This window comes from Schistocerca nitens, chromosome 5 (genome assembly GCF_023898315.1).
Source record: "Schistocerca nitens isolate TAMUIC-IGC-003100 chromosome 5, iqSchNite1.1, whole genome shotgun sequence".
Taxonomy (NCBI): Eukaryota; Metazoa; Arthropoda; class Insecta; order Orthoptera; family Acrididae; genus Schistocerca; species Schistocerca nitens.
Window position 1 is genome coordinate 457739882 of NC_064618.1, and position 20818 is coordinate 457760699.

The following is a 20818-nucleotide window of genomic DNA, read 5'->3' on the forward strand; positions in this document are numbered from 1 at the left end:
CATGAAGGAAGTTGCCGGGGGTTTTGCTGCAGTTTCTTAGCGGGTTGTTTACGGTTATGCCGCGGCTGCGCGTGGGAGCGCACTGTGGCCACGTCGGCCGGCGGGGACGCACCGCACGCGTCGTCAACAGCGCACAGAGGTCGTATTTCCCTGACATCACCCCATGCCTCTGTTTGCACCCCAGTGGCGCGAGAAATTTCAAAAGACTGCGCAATGGAGAGAACTTCATCTAGAGTCGGATTTGCCAACTGAAGGGCACGTTGCCGAACTTCTTTGTCGGGCGCCGACCAGATAATAGCATCCCATACCATGGAATTGGCATAGGATTCTTTGTGAACGTCAGTAACAAATTGACACTTTCGACTGAGGCCGTGAAGTTCAACAGCCCAAGCGCGATAGGATTGATGCGGTTGTTTTTTGACAACGATAAAAGGCAACACGAGAGGCTACCACATGCGTTTGCTTTTGAAAATAGACAGACAGAAGTGAGCACATTTCAGCAAAGGACAAAGACGCAGGATCCTTCAAAGGAGCCAATTGCGACATCAACCGATACATTTGAGGTGAAATCCAGGAAAGGAACAGAGACTTACATGGTTGTTCGTCCGTGACATGAAATCCCAAGAAGTGATGTCGAAGACGTTTTTCATAATCAGACCAGTCTTCCGCCGTCTCATCGTAAGGAGGAAAAGGAGGTATAGCCAACGACGAGAAATGCCCCGCATTTGACACCACGATGAAATCGCGAATCGCCGCCGTCAGAAGCGTTTGCTGTTCAAGGAGACTTTGCAATAGTTGCTCGACAGTAGCCATGGAAACCTGTGGGTCAACGGTGAAAAGGAAAAATCCACTACCTCGTCGCCAATTGTTATAATGTCAAGTTGAACACATATATTCAGAACGACGCAACACATATAAGTCACAGAGTAAGTTGACAAGCAAGACATGTGCACACGTTAACATTCGAATGAGCACTGAGTCCCAGTCTAGCGGCCGCTGCTCGGCTGGCCGCTTAATTGGCGCAGCTGCTGCATGGCTGACAGACAGCGCCGCACGTAGAGGACGCGCGTAATTGCGCGGCGGCGTTTGAATCATCGGCGAGTCACAACACATTTAATTAAGACATGGTCACTCGATATGTAATAATAATATAAAAAAAAAAAAACAGAGGTGATTGCTGACACACTGCATGTGTTTTATTTCATTTGCATATATTCTTCCAGAAAAAGAAAGAAATTTTTTGTGCTCAGTGTTACATTGTTGTAAAAGTAACCTCAAGTTTCATTCTTAATTAGTTTTGGAAGGTAAATTAATTTTTATTTCTCATTCTTATGTTTCAGGATGAATTGCTAAAGCAGATTGATGACTTCATAAATAAGGTGAGATGTGCTCCTTGTTTTTGTTGTTATACCAGTAACTTAAATAGTGTAATATTGCCTCCTTCTTTATGTTAGACCACTGAAAAAGTAGATGTCACCTCTGAGCACAATTTAATACATAAAAAAATAGAAGGTATTGAACTAATACACATATGCAAAAACCAAAGATTTACAAGCTTTCAGAACCTTGAATTTCTTCACCTGCAGCAAAGGACTAGAGAAAGGTACACATTCAGCAACTGTGAAGCGTGTTGATACCTAGCTTGTTCTGTCCTGATAGGTGTTAGTTGATGTATGATCCAAAAGCGTCTCTGAATGATCTTTTAAATTTTTAATTTTTTAACTGTCTCTGTTTCTCCAACAACACAGATTATATTAAGCACAAATTATTTATTGGTAAATCTCAGAAAGTAATAGTTCCTGACTCTTCTGGAAATACACAAAATGACAGCTTCTGTAGCTGGATACCTCGTGGACAACACAGTACTCTGGGAATGTGTTGAAAAACTCATGCATTAGTGCGGGAGAATACTGTTGATAGATTCAACTGGGCAGGCATTCAATTGTGAACCATGTGCTTGTGCACCCACATGCCTTTGGTTTGTTCACAGATAACACGACTGTCAGTTGAATTGTGAGCAAAAACAGTACTGAATTAAGTAGGCACTCAGGTAGTATGCCAGCCAAATGTTGACAGTAGGTAACAACAAAGTCCAAATTGCAGTCCAGGAGAAAACCATGTAACGCAGGCACATTATCAATATGTACACTTGAGAGCTTGCTGTAAAAATTGGCTGAATGCGACAAGTAAGACCATGATGGTATGTGGCAGCCCTTGAATCAGCTGGAAGTGTGTTGCCATTTGACCTGGCACCAGCAGATGTGGCCTTCCGCACTGTGTATTGCAACCTCACTGGATTTGTATATAATAATATTGACTGATCCATTGATATCTCTGCTGGGATTACCAGACTTTCCTCCTCCTTTTTATTAGTGAAAGGATTCTGGTTTTGAGAGCTTGAAGTAATGATGTGAATTAGAATTTGTAATTAATTATCTGAAATCCATTTTCTTTTCAGGGAGGAGAAATGCCACAAGCTATAAATGTGTCTACAGAAACCAATCCAGACAAACCTCTATGTCCATTCTTTTCTAAAACTGGTGCCTGCAGATTTGGTGACAGATGTTCCCGGTATGTGATTCTCTCTCTCTCTCTCTCTCTCTCTCTCTCTCTCTCTCTCTCTTTTTCTCTCTCTCTCTCTGTGTGTGTGTGTGTGTGTGTGTGTGTGTGTGTGTGTACATACGTGCATGCGCATATGCTAGCAGATGTATGTGCAAGCATATTCATGGACGGTCTCACATCAAATGTTTCTCAAGACCTGGATTTATCATAGCAAATCTTTACATGTTTCTCTGGATTCATAATCCATATTGATGTGTTGTTCACTCCACTGTTTTGACGTATTTGTCTTATTTCATCTCTGTTGTACATTTTATATGTTGAATTTTGTTTGCAACTGTTTGTTGCTATTCTGTACTATTTGATACAGTAGCTGGAGCCGACAGGCTAGGCTTTTCCTCTGAGTTCAACTTATTTCTGGCACATTTTTTAGGTGCTGTATATATATATATATATATATATATATATATATATATATATATTATTGATAAGTACTTGGGTTGTCAGTTTTTGCAGGTTAGACAGGGTATCCTTTATGACTTACTCAAAATTTTACCTCACCGTTTATAAGAAAAAAAGAGATGTTTGAGATATCACCTATATGCAGTGTATTATGAATGATATATTGTTTTAATGTTGAAGAAATGTTGTAATTTTATTGTATTATTATTATCAGCATTATATTTAGTGTGTGACCAATTTCTGCTTCCTTAAGACATAAAGTGAGTATTTGTATTCTAAATTCTCTGTTCGTGAATAAGAGCCCAGAGTTAGCTTTAAAATGATTGTCAATAGAAATCAGTTGTCAGTGTTAATTATCTTTACCTCCAAAAATATATAAATAACTTTAATGAAAAATAAACTGAAAAGCGAATTTGTCACTTTCTTCATTGTCCTGCAGTTTACATCTACCTTACGTAATCTACTGCATTTGTCATGTAACATCACCCACTTGCATATATCAGTAACAGAAAATGCTGTACTGCATAGAATATCTACATGTGCAGTCGTGCATCCTCTGCATAACTGGAAATGATACCATTTTCATGTGCTTATATTATCCAGTGTGCAGTCTGTTGCAAATCACTTTAAACATAGCATGTTGCAGGTCATTATTTCATAAATAATGAGTCTGCCATTTCTTTTGTCATAAAATTCAAATGACTAGGACAATTTTTTGGTATACATCAGATCCTGCAGTTCAGAAACAGGCAAGTGTAGTGGGCCATTGCCAGATCTTGCTAGACACTTGACATCATGTGTGAATCCAAAGGCACCACAAGGTGTTTTAAGGTAACTAATGAAGTAAACAGATCTGGTCAGATATTAACCGGAGAAACTGGTGACTGCACCTCACTCACATTGTGTGTTACAGCATAGATCACATGGAATTTCTTTGTAACGTATATTTTTCCGTGGTAGCTGCAAAATAATGTATCTACATACTTTAACAATGTTTGAAATTTTTGCTGGCCCTTGATCCACATTATCATCTGTTTATGTTGCTAAACATGATCCATTTTAGTTATTTTCAGTGCTGCATCAATTGCATCATAAGATTTCCCAGGTCTTCAGAATGAGATTTTCACTCTGCAGCGGAGTGTGCGCTGATATGAAACTTCCTGGCAGATAGAACTGTGTGCCCAACCGAGACTCAAACTTGGGACCTTTGCCTTTCGCGGGCAAGTGCTCTACCATCTGAGCTACCAAAGCATGACTCACGCTTGGTCCTCACAGCTTTAATTCTGCCAGTATCTCGTCTCCTACCTTCCAAACTTTACAGAAGCTCTCCTGCGAACCTTGCAGAACTAGCACTCCTGAAAGAATGGATACTGCGGAAACACAGCTTAGCCACAGTCTGGGGGATGTTTCCAGAATGAGATTTTCACTCTGCTGCAGAGTGTGCGCTGATATGAAACTTCCTGGCAGATTTCTGGATACATCCCCCAGGCTGTGGCTAAGCCGTGTCTCCGCAGTATCCATTCTTTCATGAGTGCTAGTTCTGCAAGGTTCGCAGGAGAGCTTCTGTAAAGTTTGGAAGGTAGGAGACGAGATACTGGCAGAATTAAAGCTGTGAGGACCGGGCGTGAGTCGTGCTTCGGTAGCTCAGATGGTAGAGCACTTGCCCACGAAAGGCAAAGGTCCCGAGTACGAGTCTCGGTCGGGCACACAGTTTTAATCTGCCAGGAAGTTTCATTCCCAGGTCTTGTTGACGAGATTCTGCCACATCTTTGTATACTTCATGTGTTGCGGATTGTCTTTCACAATTCAGAATTTCTTCTGAACATCAGCATTTCTAATAATCATCTTGTAGCAGCAATTTCTTGTTGTGTCAATATTGCATATTATATCTACTTTTAATTTATTTTTATAGTACCATTTCCATGGTAATGAAACAACTATTACTGTAAGTGCAGCTCTTACTACCATTATTAAATTTATTTCAATCAGTCTGCACCATTACTCTTTTTAAAATTTGATCCAATAGTTTTTCACTTTCTAAATACACAGAAGAGCCAAAGAAACTGGTACACCTATTGTGTAGGGTCCCCATGAGCACACACAAGTGCCACAACGTGACATGGCATGGACTTGACTAATGTCTGAAGTAGTGCTGAAGGGAACTGAAACCACGAATCCTGCAGGGCTGTCCATAAATCAGTAAGAGTATGACGGTTTTGGAGGTCTCTTCTGAACAGCATGTTGTAAGGCATTCCAGACATGCTTAGCAGTGTTCATGTCTGGACAGTTTGACGTGTGAGGTGTCACATTGCCTGGCTGAAATTTCCCAAGTACATTGGAATGCACAGTGTACATAAATGGATGCAGATGATCAGACAGTATGCTTACATACATGTAACCTGTCACAGTCATGTCTAGACATATCAGGGGCCCCATATCACTCCAACTGCACATGCTCCATACCATTACAGAGCCTCCACCAGCTTGAATAGTTCCGTGCTGACATGCAGAATCCATGGATTCACGAGGTTGTCTCCATACCCGTACACATCCATCTGCTTGATAGAATTTGAAACAAGACTCATCTGATCAGGCAACATGTTTCCAGTCATCGACAGTCCAATATCGGTGTTGATGGGCCCAGGCAAGGCATAAAGCTTTGTGTCATGCAGCCATCAAGGATACACAAGTGAGCCTTAGGCTCCGAAAGCCCATACCGACGATGTTTCGTTGAATGCTTCAAACACTGACACTTGTTGATGGCCCAGCATTGAAATCTGCAGCAATTTGTGAAAAGGTTGCACTTCTATCACATTGACCAATTCTCTTTAGTTGTCATTGGTCCAATTCTTGTAGGATCTTTTTCCAGTCACAGAAATGCCAGAAATTTGATGTTTTACCAGATTCCTGATATTCGCTGTACACTTGTGAAATGGTCGTACGTGAAAATTCCCATTTCATCGCTACCTTGGAGATGCTGTGTCCCATCGCTCGTGCGCCAACTATAACACTACATTCAAACTCACTTAAATCTTGATAACTTTTTATTGTAGCTGCAGTAACCAATCTAACAACTGCACCAGACATTTATTGTCTTATTTAGGCATTGCCGACCGCTGTGCCTTTTTCTGCTTGTTTACATATCTCTGTATTTGAATACAAATGCCTATACCTGCTTTTTTGGCACTTCAGTGTAGTTTGTTACAAATCCAATTACTCATAAACAATTTCACTTTCTTCCACATATGCTCCATTGCAGCTATATTGGCAACAGAAAGTATTCCACAGTGAGAAATGCTTCTGATGCCAACATATTTGTATGGCAAAATTCTGTTGCATAAATAATAGCATTTTAATTGTTGTGTTATTGTCTTCCTGGTTGCAGGGTACATATGCCCCATTTGAGACCAGATTGTCATCGCTAAGACGGAATTTCTCAACATGACAATCCATATCATCGTAGTTCCTTTGATTTTCTGTGAGTGTAATACAATACTTTTGAAGTATTGGAATTCAGTTTCTGTTGTAGTTGGCTGGATGGTACTTGCACGGTTTAGTGTATGTTTCTTCCAACTTTTGGCCTCACAGTTCTTCACTCATACTCATTTTCATCTTCGGTAGCATCTTCCAACTGAACAGAAAGTGGCGATGTGTTCCAAGAATGCTGCACCACCCATCCTCTCGTTATATTATGCAGACAGTACTTTTAATTTTTTGCCACATTGTATCATGGTTAAAAATCTCCTTCATATCCATTGTTGCTGCCCAGTACTATCCACGCCAACAGAGGACACACTGAGATTGTGGCTCCATTTGTGTCTGTTTCTGCCAGCATATCTATTTGTTTCTTTTCTTCTGATTCTGTAAGATATTACAAAGGACTGTGGCCCAATAGTTAGTGCATCAATCTTCTTGGTGGGTTTATTGTTGTAATGCAAGCTTTGCCTGGTGAATGGGAAGAAATTGTAGTTTCACCTTCCTTTTTCAACATTATACCATTGTTTACAAATATAATTAAGAACTGATTTTTTATATTTGTCTTTGGCCTCTTTTGCTACAAGATTCTGGAGTTCATAATCATTTTCCATCTCCATTGTACACATTTGATGCTTATGGATTTATTTGTCCAGTGGACATCTTTTGATAACAATTTTAAAGTCTCAGTGTGACTCGAGTATCCACCTGGATAACTGAGCACATTAAAGCACCCACTTCAGGAACACAGGGAGGTGCACTGGCACTGGATTGAATCCTCTCTGTGGACAGACAATGAGGGCAGTGTGCTGGCCAGCCTGTACGTGGTTTTGTAGGTGGTTTCCACTTCGACTGACTTTAATAATGGATTGGTTCTCATATTCTGCCTCAGATACACTATTCATGAACACTTTGAAACACAGTGTCACATTTGATTGTGCAGTTCATTAGATGCAAACAGAAGACGTACACAGATTTCTCCACAGTGGGGGAGCTGGCAGTAGCTTTAGAATGCTTTTGGGAGTGATAACCCCATTGTAATAATACTGTATACAAAATTATGGTTGATTCTCTGTGAAACTGGTGAATTAGCATATCAGTCCCAAACCAGCAATGGCTGTATAAAGGGCAGTGGAAAGGAAGTAAGTGTGCCTCCGAACATATGCCTCTACACACAATGTATGCGGTTATTTGAGACTGCATACTGACAGCTTCACTCTTTGACACCCTTCATGTACCTCTTAAGAACTGTTATAATTTGTTTACGTGTTCTCTCTCACTTTGCAAGAATCTTGTCATCTGCATATACCACCATATCTTTATTTTGCATTTTTATGAGGAGTGGATACGATGTCAAATCCCACAACACTGGGTCACATGTGGTTCCTCGTTAATAGCCCATGGAGGACCTTTTGGTACACATTTATCTGGATAATCCTTAAATAAGTTTCCTCAGTGACCTCCACCTTGTGCTAGTTTTGCACAAATTGCAAATTAAACTTTCTGTTGTATCAACAAGAGTGGGCCATTAACTGTATTAACCTATAACAAATTCACATAACCCTTGTAAAAGGTCATAATTTGGTCCCAAGTACAAATATCATATTTACAACATGAGAAGTCCATATCTTATAACTGAAGCAAAGGTGGAAAACTAAAGATTACAGAAGTTGTAACTCTTCAGGCTTTTCCAGTGAGATCTTGCATGTGGAATAATCGGGTCTACTGCCGGATGTTTGTGTCGCTCTGGCACAATATTTCGGCCACGTAACTCATTGCCTTCTTCAGGTGCTACCTGAGACTGCTTTATTGGAGGATATTGTCCAGTGTCTATACCCAGAGGGCGCTGAGTGCGGACGACTGTCGAAGCACCAGGGAAGTACCAACACCTCAGGAGCAGCACCAGGTGGGTGCAGACCGTGAACGGAGTGCCCAATGCGGGACGGACCTCAGAGAGCTGCCACGACCACAGATGATGACCGAATCGGGTGCGGACATCCGACGGAGCACCAGATAAGACACACCACCTTACGAGCAGCACCAAGCGGGCACGGACCGTGAACAGAGCACCCGACGCGAGACGGGCCTCAGACAGCTGCCACAACTGCAGATGGTGGATGGGGTGGGCGCGGACGTCCGTCGGAGCACCAGGGAAGTGCCAACACCTCAGGAACAGCGCCAAGTGGGCGCGGATCATGATCGGAATGCCAAACGCGGGTCCGGCCCCAGACAGCTGCCACGACCACAGATGTTGGACGAGCTGGGTGCGGATGTCCGTGGGAGCAACAGGGAAGGGTCAAAACCTCAGGAATAGCACCAGGTGTGCGCGGACTGCGAACGGAGTGCCCGACACAAGACGGGCCTCAGAGAGCTGCCACAGATGGCGACCAAGTCGGGCGCGGACGTCCGAGGGAGCACTGGGGAAGACACAACACCTTACAAGCAGCGCCAGGCGGGTGCGGATGGCAGAGCACCCAGTGCCCTCTGGGCATAAATACTGGACAAGATCCTCCAATATGACAGTCTCAGGTAGCACCTGAAGAAGGCAACAAGTAATGTGGCCGAAATATTGTGTCAGAGCGACACAAAAATCCGGCATTAGACCCAATTACAGAAGTTGTTTGGAAAGACACACCAGAAATCTTACTGTGAATCAGAAATTTTATTGTATAGCTTTCTCAATAGTTGCACACACAAATTTACATGAGAATTTAAATTCCTGGAAATCTCAATGGAAAAAATATTATCATGACTTGCTCACCCTAAATTATGTTCTTATTTATAAACTGGTAGCTGTACTATTTTAAGTTGAATACCGTATTTACTCGAATCTAAGCGGCACTCGAATCTAAGCCGCACCTGAAAAATGAGACTCGAAATAAAGGAAGAAAAAAATTTCCTGAATCTAAGCCGCACCTGAAATCTGAGACTCGAAATTCAAGGGGAGAAAAACGTTTTAGGCCGCACCTCCAAATCAAAACAAAGTTGGTCCATTGTAATATGAGACACAATTTAGGTCAAATGAATGACGATGCAGCTACAGTAGTTTGGTTCGAGTCGTAAGCTTAGCAGTTAAGCTTTACCAGGTAGCCATTGCTATGCGTCAGATGCTCTGTCCGTATTTATACGGGTACCCTTTCTTTTTCACGTGCTTTGTCTGGTTTGAATCAATTGCTTATTTTGCTTTGATCTGATAAGTACCGTTTTCTTTGTTATAGGTGTTTACGTCACTCTAAGCTGAAAATGCATTACTGTACTGTGTCATGCATTGTTTGTCGCATTCTGATAGTCCGTGTTTACGGCCTGTCGCCGCTCGCGGCATTGCTTGCTTTTGTGCGCTGCGCGCTACTGCCGCTTACAATTAAAAAAGAGGAATTGTCTCATTAGCGAAACAATGGCAAGAGACTGCTATTTGTTGTTACTTACACTGCTGCTTTCTTTGATAATGATCAACAAGAACCAAATAATAGACTGCGTATGATAGAACATAGTTCTGAACGAGAGTTAGGCGAAAATTTTTCTCCGTTTGAAAATCTTTGCGGCCGCTTCTTTAGTACATCAAATTCTGCACAGAAATTAGAGTCATCTTAGATTTAAAAATCTAGTCAGTTTCTGACTGTATCACTATTAGGCATAAGAATAATACGAATATAAACATGAAATGATACGTATATTCTTCCGCATTTGCTGTTGTCTCACTCTAGTTTCGTAGTTTATTAGGCAGACAGGATTTAAATGAGATAGCAGCAAACACGAAAGAATACATGGCAAAATGTTAATATTCGTATTATTCTTATGGTGAAGAGAATACTGCATGTGATTCACATTTCATCACGTTCCTATTAGCAACCATCTCTTCTCACAGGTAGGAAAAAATTCAGAACGTAGAGTTGGCCATATTGACAAACATCCCAAACAGTCTTGCCAGTCGGATTTTTGTATTACATTGAAATTCTGCTACATTCGAAGATGAACAATACGGAATTTGTATTTACTTTGTTGAATAATGTATGAAAATGCAGTGGTCGAAACTCGGGGTGGAGAAAAAAGCTCGTCTTCCACCTTTTTTTTTTTTTAATTTATTTACTGACGCAGAGGTTTTGGCGCCAGTATTTATCTTTGTGCCTACAAAGCATGCCTGTGTAGTGCTACATATATTCGACGGCAGAAGTTAGTTGTGGCGGCACCTACCAACATTTTTCAGAACTTCCGCTTTCTTTGCACTCGATTCTAAGCCGCAGGCGGTTTTTTGGATTACAAAAACCGGAAAAAAAGTGCGGCTTAGATTCGAGTAAATACGATAAGTGCTGCTTACTAATTTCAAATATTATTTACTTTGAAAATGTTTTTTAAGACCTAGAAAGTTCTGTAATAGTTGAAGCATAACAATTTCTATCATATTTCAGACTGACAGGCCTTACAGCATTTCTCTTCTGGGTGTATTTTGGCATTAAAAGAGTGAGCAACATTAGTTTGACTCCAGTGCTGACCTTATGTCTCCAAAGAAGGAGAGTGCTTGATATATGAAAGTGTATCCATTTTGTGGATTAATGTTTCAGAATGGAAGATATATCCTTTACCAAATAAAATAAAAACATTTCTATTATCAGAATCAGTTATTTCGATTAGGTATAACTGTGTGAAAGAAGCATGAGAAATTTTTGGATTCTTATAATGTAAAGTTTTGAGCGATACAGGAAAATAGATGTATCAAAGTTTTTTCCTTGATGTTTCCCAGATTCAACCAAATTTGCATGTTAGCTCTTCTTGAACGTGGATCTCAAGGCAGGTGGAAGACTTGTACAACTCACTTTTAATACGACGACAGTTAATCTTATCTTATGTGTGCTATTATTAACTGCTTTTCCTTAGAAATCATCCAAGGCCAGGAATAAGCAAAGTTCTGTTGATTCCAAACTTTTACTCACATTTTGGAATGGATCAGTCAATGGCAGATGAATATGATACAGATGTTCTTTTGGAATACGAGGACAGTGAAACTTACCAGCACTTCAAGTAAGTGTTTATCAGGTTTGCTGAAACCTATGTGGGTTTTTTTCATTTTAAGCACATATTTACTAACACTTTATTTAACATTCATTATTATATTAATTCTGATATTTCAGAGATTTTTACGAAGATGTTCTGCCTGAATTTGAAACTTTTGGTCCAGTGGTGCAATTTAAAGTATGTTGCAACTTTGAGTCACACCTCAGAGGAAATGTTTACATAGAATATGCAAATATCAGACATGCTGTTGGAGCATTTCAGAAATTTCATGGTCGATGGTATGGTGGAAGACAGCTTAATGTGGAATTTACTTGTGTATCCTCTTGGAAATCAGCTCTTTGTGGTAAGCTGGATAAATGATACTCGAATCAGTTAAAATATATTGTGTACTATTTAATATTTCTTCTTAGAGAAATTGTGGTAACAATGTAAACAGTTTCTGCATGTAAATTATTCAAGTTCTTATCTATCAGTAATAAGTGATTTCATATCCAGAACATTATTTTGATTTGTAATTTTTTGAAAACACACACACACATACACACACACACAGAGAGAGAGAGAGAGAGAGAGAGAGAGAGAGAGAGAGAGAGAGCTGTTTCAGCTTCTGTATCCTCTTCTGCCTCTTATGTCTCCTCTTAAAGGTGCAGTAATACTGAATTTAACTATTTCATTCTTTCTTGTTCATACCTCATTCTGTTGCTGCACACATTTCTAATTGTTCAACAAAAATAACCGTATTGACTGCATAGCAATACTTACTTTGAAAATGCACTATTTTCACTTCAACCACATAAATTGGGTGGTTGGACCATAGTTTTTTGCAGCTCATCCTTTCAGACTTTGTATGTTTTTCATTAGTGTAATTACTTATAAAATATTCCAAAACCACTAGGGGTAAGATACTGCCTACAGGAAAATTAGAGACATGTGGAGAAAACAGAACCACTTGTGTGAATATCAAGATCTCAGATGGAAAACCACTTCTAGGCAAAGAAGGGAAGACAGAAAGGTGGAAGGAGTAGATAGAGGGTCTATACAATGGCAGTGAACTTGAGGGCATTATTGTGGAAATGGAAGAGGACATAGATGAAGATGAGATGGTAGATATGATACTGCTGAAGAATTTGACAGAGCTCTGAAAGACCTTAGTTGAAACAGGGCCCAGGGAGTAGACAACATTCCATTAGAACTACTGATAGCCTTGGGAGAGCCAGCCCTGACAAAACTCTTCCATCTAGTGAGCGTGATGTATGAGACAGGTGAAATACCTTTGGACTTCAACAAAAATATAATAATCCAATACCAAAGAAAGCAGGTGTTAACAGGTATGAAAATTACCGAACTATCAGTTTAATAAGTCACGGCTGCAAAATACTAACACGAATTCTCTACAGACAGATGGAAAAACTGATAGAAGCCAACCTCGGAGAAGGTTAGTGTGGATTCCTTAGAAATGTTGGAACACATAAGGCAATAGTGATCCTACAAATTATCTTAGAAGATAGATTAAGGAAAGGCAAACCTACGTTTCTAGCATTTGTAGACATAGAGAAAGCTTTTGACAATGTTGACTGGAATACTCTCTTCAAATTCTGAAGGTGGTAGGGGTAAAATACAGGGAGCAAAAGGCTATTTACAGTTTGTACAGAAACCAGAGGGCAGTTAGAGTCGAGGGGCATGAAAGGGAAGCAGTGGTTGGGAAAGGAGTGAGTCAGGGTTGTAGCCTATCCCTCATGTTATTCAATCTGTATATTTAGCAAGCAGTAAAGGAAACAAAAGAAAAATTTGGATTAGGAATTATAATCAATGGATAAGAAATAAAAACTTTGAGGTTTGCCGAAGACGTTATCATTCTGTCGGAGACAGCAAAGAATCTGGAAGAGCTATTGAACAGAATGCACACTGTCTTGAAAGGAGGATATAAGATGAACATCAACAAAAGCAAATCGAGGATAATGGAATGTCCCATTGTCACCAAATCAGATGATACTGAGGTAATTAGATTAGGAAATGAGAGACCTAAAGTAGCAAATGAGTTTTGCTATTTGGGGAGCAAAATAACTGATGATGGTCGAAGTAGAGAGGATATAAAATGTAGACTGGCAATGGCAAGGAAAGCGTTTCTGAAGAAGAGAAATTTGTTAACATCGAGTATAGATTTAAGTGTCAGGAAGTCATTTCTGAAAGTATTTGTATGGAGTGTAGCCATGTATGGAAGTGAAACATGGACAATAAATAGTTTGGATCATGTAACTAATGAGGAGGTACTGAACAGAATATGGGAGAAGAGAGATTTGTGGCATAACTTGACTAGAAGAAGGGGTCGGTTGGTAGAACATATTCTGCAGGATCACCAATTTAGTACTGGAGGGCAGCATGGAGGGTAAAAATCGTAGAGGGAGACCAAGGGACGAATTCACTAAGCAGATTCAGAAGGATGTACATTGCAGTAGTTATTTGGAGATGAAGAAGCTTACACAGGATATAGTGGCATGGAGAGCTGCATTAAACCAGTCTCTGGACTGAAGAGCACAACAACAACAATAGTAAAATACTTTCACATTTGAAACTTTGATACATTTATGTTTGATTTGATGAAATTCACATTTCTATTGACCATATTCCCTAAAGTTCCACAACTTATTTTTGTGAAGAAAAGAGATACGTACTTAACTTAAATATCATCTTAATTTTTTCATTCATCTTTTTATTATGATCAGAATTTAAAATTATTTATTAAGTAATAATATCACAGAAGATTTAATTGTGACAAAATACGACAAAAAACTGTATTGAATCTAAGTAAAATTGTCATTAGCTTTAAGTTTGATTTGAATCTAATGCTTCATGAATCATAATAGAGAAGACACACCATTATCATGCTGGAATATTGTAACCAGTTTATGTAGGCATTTGCAGGAAAGAATCCGATTTATTCTGAATTTTTGCTTGTGAGGTAACTTATTATTTTTCGTATTGACAGATCTTTATTAAATACAAATTATTCAGATCAGTTCATATATTTGCTGTTATCTGTTTCTGAGACCTTCATAATGAATTCATAATATCTTAGACAGGGGAATGCCCAGTCCCACACCTTCAGATCTGTCCTCCAGGGAGTAAGACCTGTTGATGTTTCCAATTGCCACCATTGGAGGGAGGATATGGAAAACAATGAGAGGGGTTATCTTGACATAATTCCTGGTGATAATGTGTTGGCCCCTGCACAATGTGTATCCATTACTCTGCCAGTTTTGACAAGCGTAGTGATGATCTGACATTGGTTTCTCAATCTTAAACAACTAAAAATGGGGACGGAAGATTAGGGTTCAACATCCCTTCGACACTGAAGTCATTGGAAATATTGCACAAGCTAAGATGGGAAGGAAATCAGCCATGTGTCCTCCTGGTATCATCCCAGCGTTTGCCTTAAGTAATCCAGGGAAAGCACAGAAAACCTGAATCTGGATAGCCAAATGGAGATATGAACTACTGCCTCAGATGCAAGTCCAAATCTTGGCAATTCTATATCTCAGTCAGTTCCATCATACACATCAGTTCAGACTTCTACGAATTAAGAATTTAATCATTTTTGTTTCTGCCACATTTGTCTATAAATTGAATCATGAAACTGTGGTAAAGGAAACTACTTTAGCTTCAAAAATTCTTCTGTATTATTCTTTAACAGCAATGGAAAAATGTATTAGCAGTTGCAGTACCTTTCTTCACCATGAATTCCTGCTTCAGTATATGGATGGCTCCAGCATCAACTCAAATGAGTTTTTAGTTCACGGATCTGTAAACTATTTTCTGTGATAGAAAGTCCATTGTCAGATACATTGTTGGGCAAGCGGTTGCATACAACCAATACTTAATAGTTTCTGAATACTAGAGCATTTTTACTGAATGAAATTACCTTTTAATGTTTGCTTCCAGTCTCTGGAAATACACTCAAACAATATAGCTATTCAAACATCACTAAATGTCGTAACAGTGATGCTAAATAAGCTTAAAAATGCATCATGATCGTGCGTGCACATGCATGCGTGCAAGCACTGTAGGATCGTCAGTCACATCTATACTCCAAAAAATCACCATTTTGATTTGATATTGTATGACGATGTGCTATATAAATTAAACAGTATAGAAAAATTGTGTCAACATGTTTTGTAACCCAAGGCCAAGAGCCATAGTCCAACATTACTTAAGTAATCTGTAGCCTTTTGCATTGTAGGAATGAAGCTTGATTTAACACTCTCATCTACTATAAGCAGAGTTTGTTGGTGTCTTTGTATGTTATCAAATGTATTGATGTGTTTACATTATTAGAATATTGCTTTTTAATTGGATTTATTCACATTTTAGAACTGTACATATATTTGTATGTTATGTTATGTTTTGTTTGTGTACCAAGTTATTTTTGTTCCATGTCCTGTATTAAATGTCTCTTTATAATGTGACATATGATCATAGGATGAAAAATAAATAAATATGGGATTAAATCCCTGTCTAGAATCACTATTTACATTTTTATTGTTTTTATATATCATTGTAGAAGAATGTTATGACAGTTCCTTGAATAGGTTGTATTCTTCTCAGGTCTTGCTTCAGCTGAGTTAGTGCATTTTGATGACCTTCATATGTTTACAAGGCATTTGACGCTAACCTTCCTTGCAATGTTAATCACTTGGTCGATTTCAGATACGATTGTATCTTCTCAGTGCTGTTTGATACTATCTAGATATAATTTTCTTCTCAAATGTATTAAAGACTTCTGTCAGTATTGTCCCATAGTTTTCATTTTATGTGCTTGTCTGGAATCGTACCTTGTGATTCAACAGTTCTTGTGTCATTGTTAGTTTTCATTGCTCTTTTTAAATACAGACCAAGCAATGTGGTGCAATAATGAGGCATTGGATTCATTTTCGGGATTTCCATCCAGATTTAGGTTTTCATGATTTTGTTAATTCCCTATGGCAAATGCTGGGATGACTCTTTCGAAAGGGCTCAGCTGATTTCCTTCTCACTTCAAGCATGTGCTTTGTCTCTGATGACCTTACCATCAACAGGCTTTAAATTCTAATCTCCTCTCCTTTTTTAAAGACAGGACATTTTTAGCAGGCTTAAAGATTCTGTTCTGTATATGTTAATTGTTAATGTCATTTCCTCTGCTTTATTCATTACATGCCATGCTTCTAAAATACATTCTCATTATTTGAGGAAAATAAGAGACGTAAATCTCTGACTTCCAGTTGACGGCTTTATTGTGTATGTTGTGTCCACTTCTCTTAGCCATCTTATGTAGTCATGAATCAGCGTCTCTGATCTGCAACTGTGAGCACATTTTAAGGTGCCAGTAAGCCACCTAAATCCCTAATATCGTCTGCTTATCCCAAACAAAACAGCCTTATTACTAGTGGTTGCCTGGTTTGAAAGTCTCTGCTATTTATATTATGTGCTATTGAGAATTCAGCAGTATTGTGCATGCGTAAAACTACCCTCATGAAAATTCTGACATATTTGTATCTTCAATTTTTCTGTGTACGTTACCACACTCTAAAGTATTATTTTGTACTGACAGTCATTTAATTTCTTCTGGTGTATGAAATATAGTTATTAGTAAATACAAGGTATGTCCACAAAGTAAGTTCTGTTTGGTTGTATAAAACAAATGTGTGCATATACAGAAAAAATATTTACCGTATTGTTCAAAAATCTACAACTGTTAAACTACATTTCTAGATAGCTTCCCAAATTTTGTTTGCCTTCTTCATAGAAGGTTGCCACCTGTGTATTCAACCATGTGGTTACATGTTCTATCAGCTCGTCATCATTGTTAAAGTGTTGACCACCGAGGACAGATTTTAGGTGTAAGAAGAGATGAAAGTCACCAGGAGCGAGCTCCGGGCTGTACGGAGGATGATCAAACGCATCCCTGTGAAATTCCTGTAAGAGTTATTTGGTCACATTCACCGTGTGAGGTCGAGCATTAACGTGGAAAAACAACACCTTTTGACAGTAATCCTTGGCGCTTGTTCTGTATTGCACAGCACAATTTCTTAATTGTTTTGCAGTAACCATGTGCATTGGTTGTTTGGCCTCGTGGTAAGAAATCAATCAGCAAAATGTCTTTTCTGTCCCTAAAAACGGTGCACATGACTTTTCGATGTGTCAAGATTTGCTTAGGCTTAACCTTCGTTTTCGAAATTTCAGGTTTTCAGTAACAGTTTCATGAATTAGTGCTCATGACATTTGCAGAACTTCCATAGCAGGGGCACTAAATGTAAACTTATGGTTGTGCTTAATCTTCTCTTCAGTTGTGTGAACCAGTTCATCAGTAAGCACAGACCGGCGTCCACTTCGTTCTTCATCATACACTTGATCACGTCCTTCATTGAACAGTCTGACCCATCTTCTAACCATTGAATCACTCATAACATTTTGTCCATAAACCTCTCAGATTTGCCAATGAATTTCCTTTGGTTTAACTTTCTTTGCATTTAGAAAATGATTTACAGATCTGATTTCACACATGCGACATTTTTAATTACAGCTGATATTATAAAGAAGCACTACAAAGCATACGTCAGCAGCAGCGATCTGAAAATGGTGTAAATGTCTTCTCCTTGAGTCAGACTAACTGCTGTGCATGCTCGGAACAGCAATCGTAGCGCTATCGCAGATAGAAATAGAAACGGAACTTACTTTGTGGACGACCCTCATATTTCCAATTTCATGTAACTAATACATCTGTGATTTGGCACTGAAGGAATGTAACTATTTATTCTCATTGCAGGTTTATTCTTCAAAGGAAAGTGCCCAAAGGGTAGAAGTTGCAACTTCCTTCATGTATTTCGTAATCCTTCAAATCAGTTTGCATGGGCTGATAGAGACTTTCAACATTATAGGCAGAGGAAAAGACATCGCTCCAGATCAAGATCTCCATCAAGCTCTTTCAGTCCAAAGCACAATGGTCAAAGGTAATTAAATTAGTTTCCTTTTTTTCCCATATTTTTGTAGGTGTGTGATCAAGATAACTTTTATACACCTGTGATTTGGCCTTTTTGTTCTTACTGCCAAATATTCATTTGTTTGATGTAGCCTCTAAAACTTGAAGTCCTTGATTTTCTGTGATTTTGGATCAACTGCATGAAATCGCCTGAGAATTGATATTTCCCATCAAACTTGTTACGTTGTTCATGCCGTGCAAGTATTCACAGCCAATATTTGTGTCCTTGCTGTTTTTTTTTTTTTATTTTTAAATGGTCAACAGATGCAGACATAAATTTTCAAAACTGTAAACTATCTGATGAATGAAGATTTGTCCGTGCATCACAAACATGGATTTTTTAAATTGAGTTATAGAAGTTAGGCTATACTTTTGTTACAAGTTTCATGCAAGAGGCTAAGCATGCATTCTGGGGCATTCCAAAAGGATATAAGAACTTAAACTCTGTAATGACTGTTTTATTTAGAGCTATAACATCTTTAATAAACTAAGAATTTCTGAAAGTTTCCAAAAAGCAGAGACATGAGATGAAGAAAGTGCCACTTTTGAAAAGAGAGAAAATAAATAATAATTATTTGCCTGTTGGTGAAGGCATGCTAATCCTGTGTTTTCTTGCTGAATACTTTTATGAAACCTACCATGAATCTCTTTGCCAATTACAGTTCAGTAGTAAAAAATATCCTACCTTCAATCTGATTTTGTGAATTTCATTTACATGTTTCAAGAGTTTGACAGTTGACAGTCATGAGAGAGAACATAATGATCTGAAATTGTGTTTCTTGTCAGGCAGCAGAACTATTATAATGTCTCAAAAGTTTCTAGGAAGGAAGTTAGGGCACAGACAAAATTTACAAAATTGCTTTCCCAATTTAAAAGTAGCCAAATACTGCCCCCAGAATTCATACCGAGTAGCTTTTATTATGGAAAATTTTGATCATGTTTGACATTGACACAACAGTAGATGAATTAGTAGAACTTATAAGAAACTTTTACAAATTTTTTTTGAAGTTTCAGTCTTCATAAATTATTATGGACATTTTGAAGCTTCAAGACATTACTGTGGATTCCTTACAAATGTGCTTTGCAATGCATAGAGGTGCAACCATTGAATGTTTGCCATGAGTTGAAGGAATAGACAGAAATGAATACAGAATTTTTGACTGAGTCATCATAGGTGATAGATTTTGGCCTTGTGGCAATTGCTGAGAAATTAAGCTGTCATCTGGTCGAAACTAAAGGCACAAAGATGGAAGATGGAGTGGATCCAGTGTGTGGTAAATCAAGTTGATGTTATTGTTTCTGTAAAAAGCTAACAAATATGTGGCTCATATTCATGGCTTTGTGTTCAGTAGTACTATAGTTAATCAACATTACTACTGTCTGTATTAATGGTTGTGTAAGTGCAAGTCAGTGAAGAGAAAATACCTACATTGTGTCAAATTATGGCAGTGGCTCCACCACCTGTACAGTGTTCTTTGTGTGCACGCAGCATTGATTTCATATAATTTTTGGCACAGTGTGAAAGTATCGAAGTGGTTTCTTGCGAACACAAGGTTACACCTAAGCCACATACATTGTTTCTGTCTTTTATAATTAAGAGATCAAGAAAGAAGTATTTTAGAAAGAGGCATTTTCATAATATGAAAATTGTTGGAGCAAATTTACTGGTGGCAGTAAATATAATCGCTGTGGATAAATTTTTAAAACTCTTTCCAATGTTGGGTGAAATGTTACAATTGATGCATTGATGTTTTGAGTTCTGAGATACAGTCACAAAAAGTGCTTAAGCAAATTATTATTTTCACTTTTGTGCATCATTTTTTATGAGTATGGATGCAGTTATGTACTCTTAAAAACCATTAAAAACTTTTTTTGCCATAAAATGTAGTATAGGCAATTAATGATAAACTTAACATTAATGTTGATGACCACAATGTAGATGAACTAAAGGAATTCTGATAGCTTGGAAACAGAATAAACAGAATAACACAAGATGGATGAAATAAGGAGGACTAAAAGAGTAATGTAGTTCAAGCAAAGAAGGCATTTCTGGCTAAGAGAAGACTGCTAGTATCAAATATTGGCCTTAATTTGAGGAAGCAATTTCTGAGAATGTATGCAAGGAGCACAGAATTATATGGTAGTGAATCATAGAAGTGTAGAAAAATCAGAAAAGATTAGAATTGAAGTGCTGGAGATATGGTGCTGTAGAAGGATGTTGAAAGTTTGATGTATGTATAAGATGATGATTTGATGTAGTTCTCCACAAAGTTATTGAACATTTGAAAACCACAGGCATGA

At 38.5% G+C, this 20818-nt stretch overlaps 1 protein-coding gene across 1 annotated transcript in view; it reads left to right on the forward strand.

Annotated features, from left to right (window-relative positions):
- The window catches only part of LOC126260103 (U2 small nuclear ribonucleoprotein auxiliary factor 35 kDa subunit-related protein 2), a 47405-nt gene that overhangs the window by 21516 nt on the left and 5071 nt on the right, over positions 1–20818 (forward strand). The window contains exons 5-9 of the mRNA XM_049957335.1: positions 1341–1379; positions 2459–2571; positions 11368–11511; positions 11622–11848; positions 18305–18488. Coding sequence (XP_049813292.1) covers positions 1341–1379; positions 2459–2571; positions 11368–11511; positions 11622–11848; positions 18305–18488 — 707 coding nt within the window. The remainder of the gene's footprint in view (positions 1–1340; positions 1380–2458; positions 2572–11367; positions 11512–11621; positions 11849–18304; positions 18489–20818) is intronic.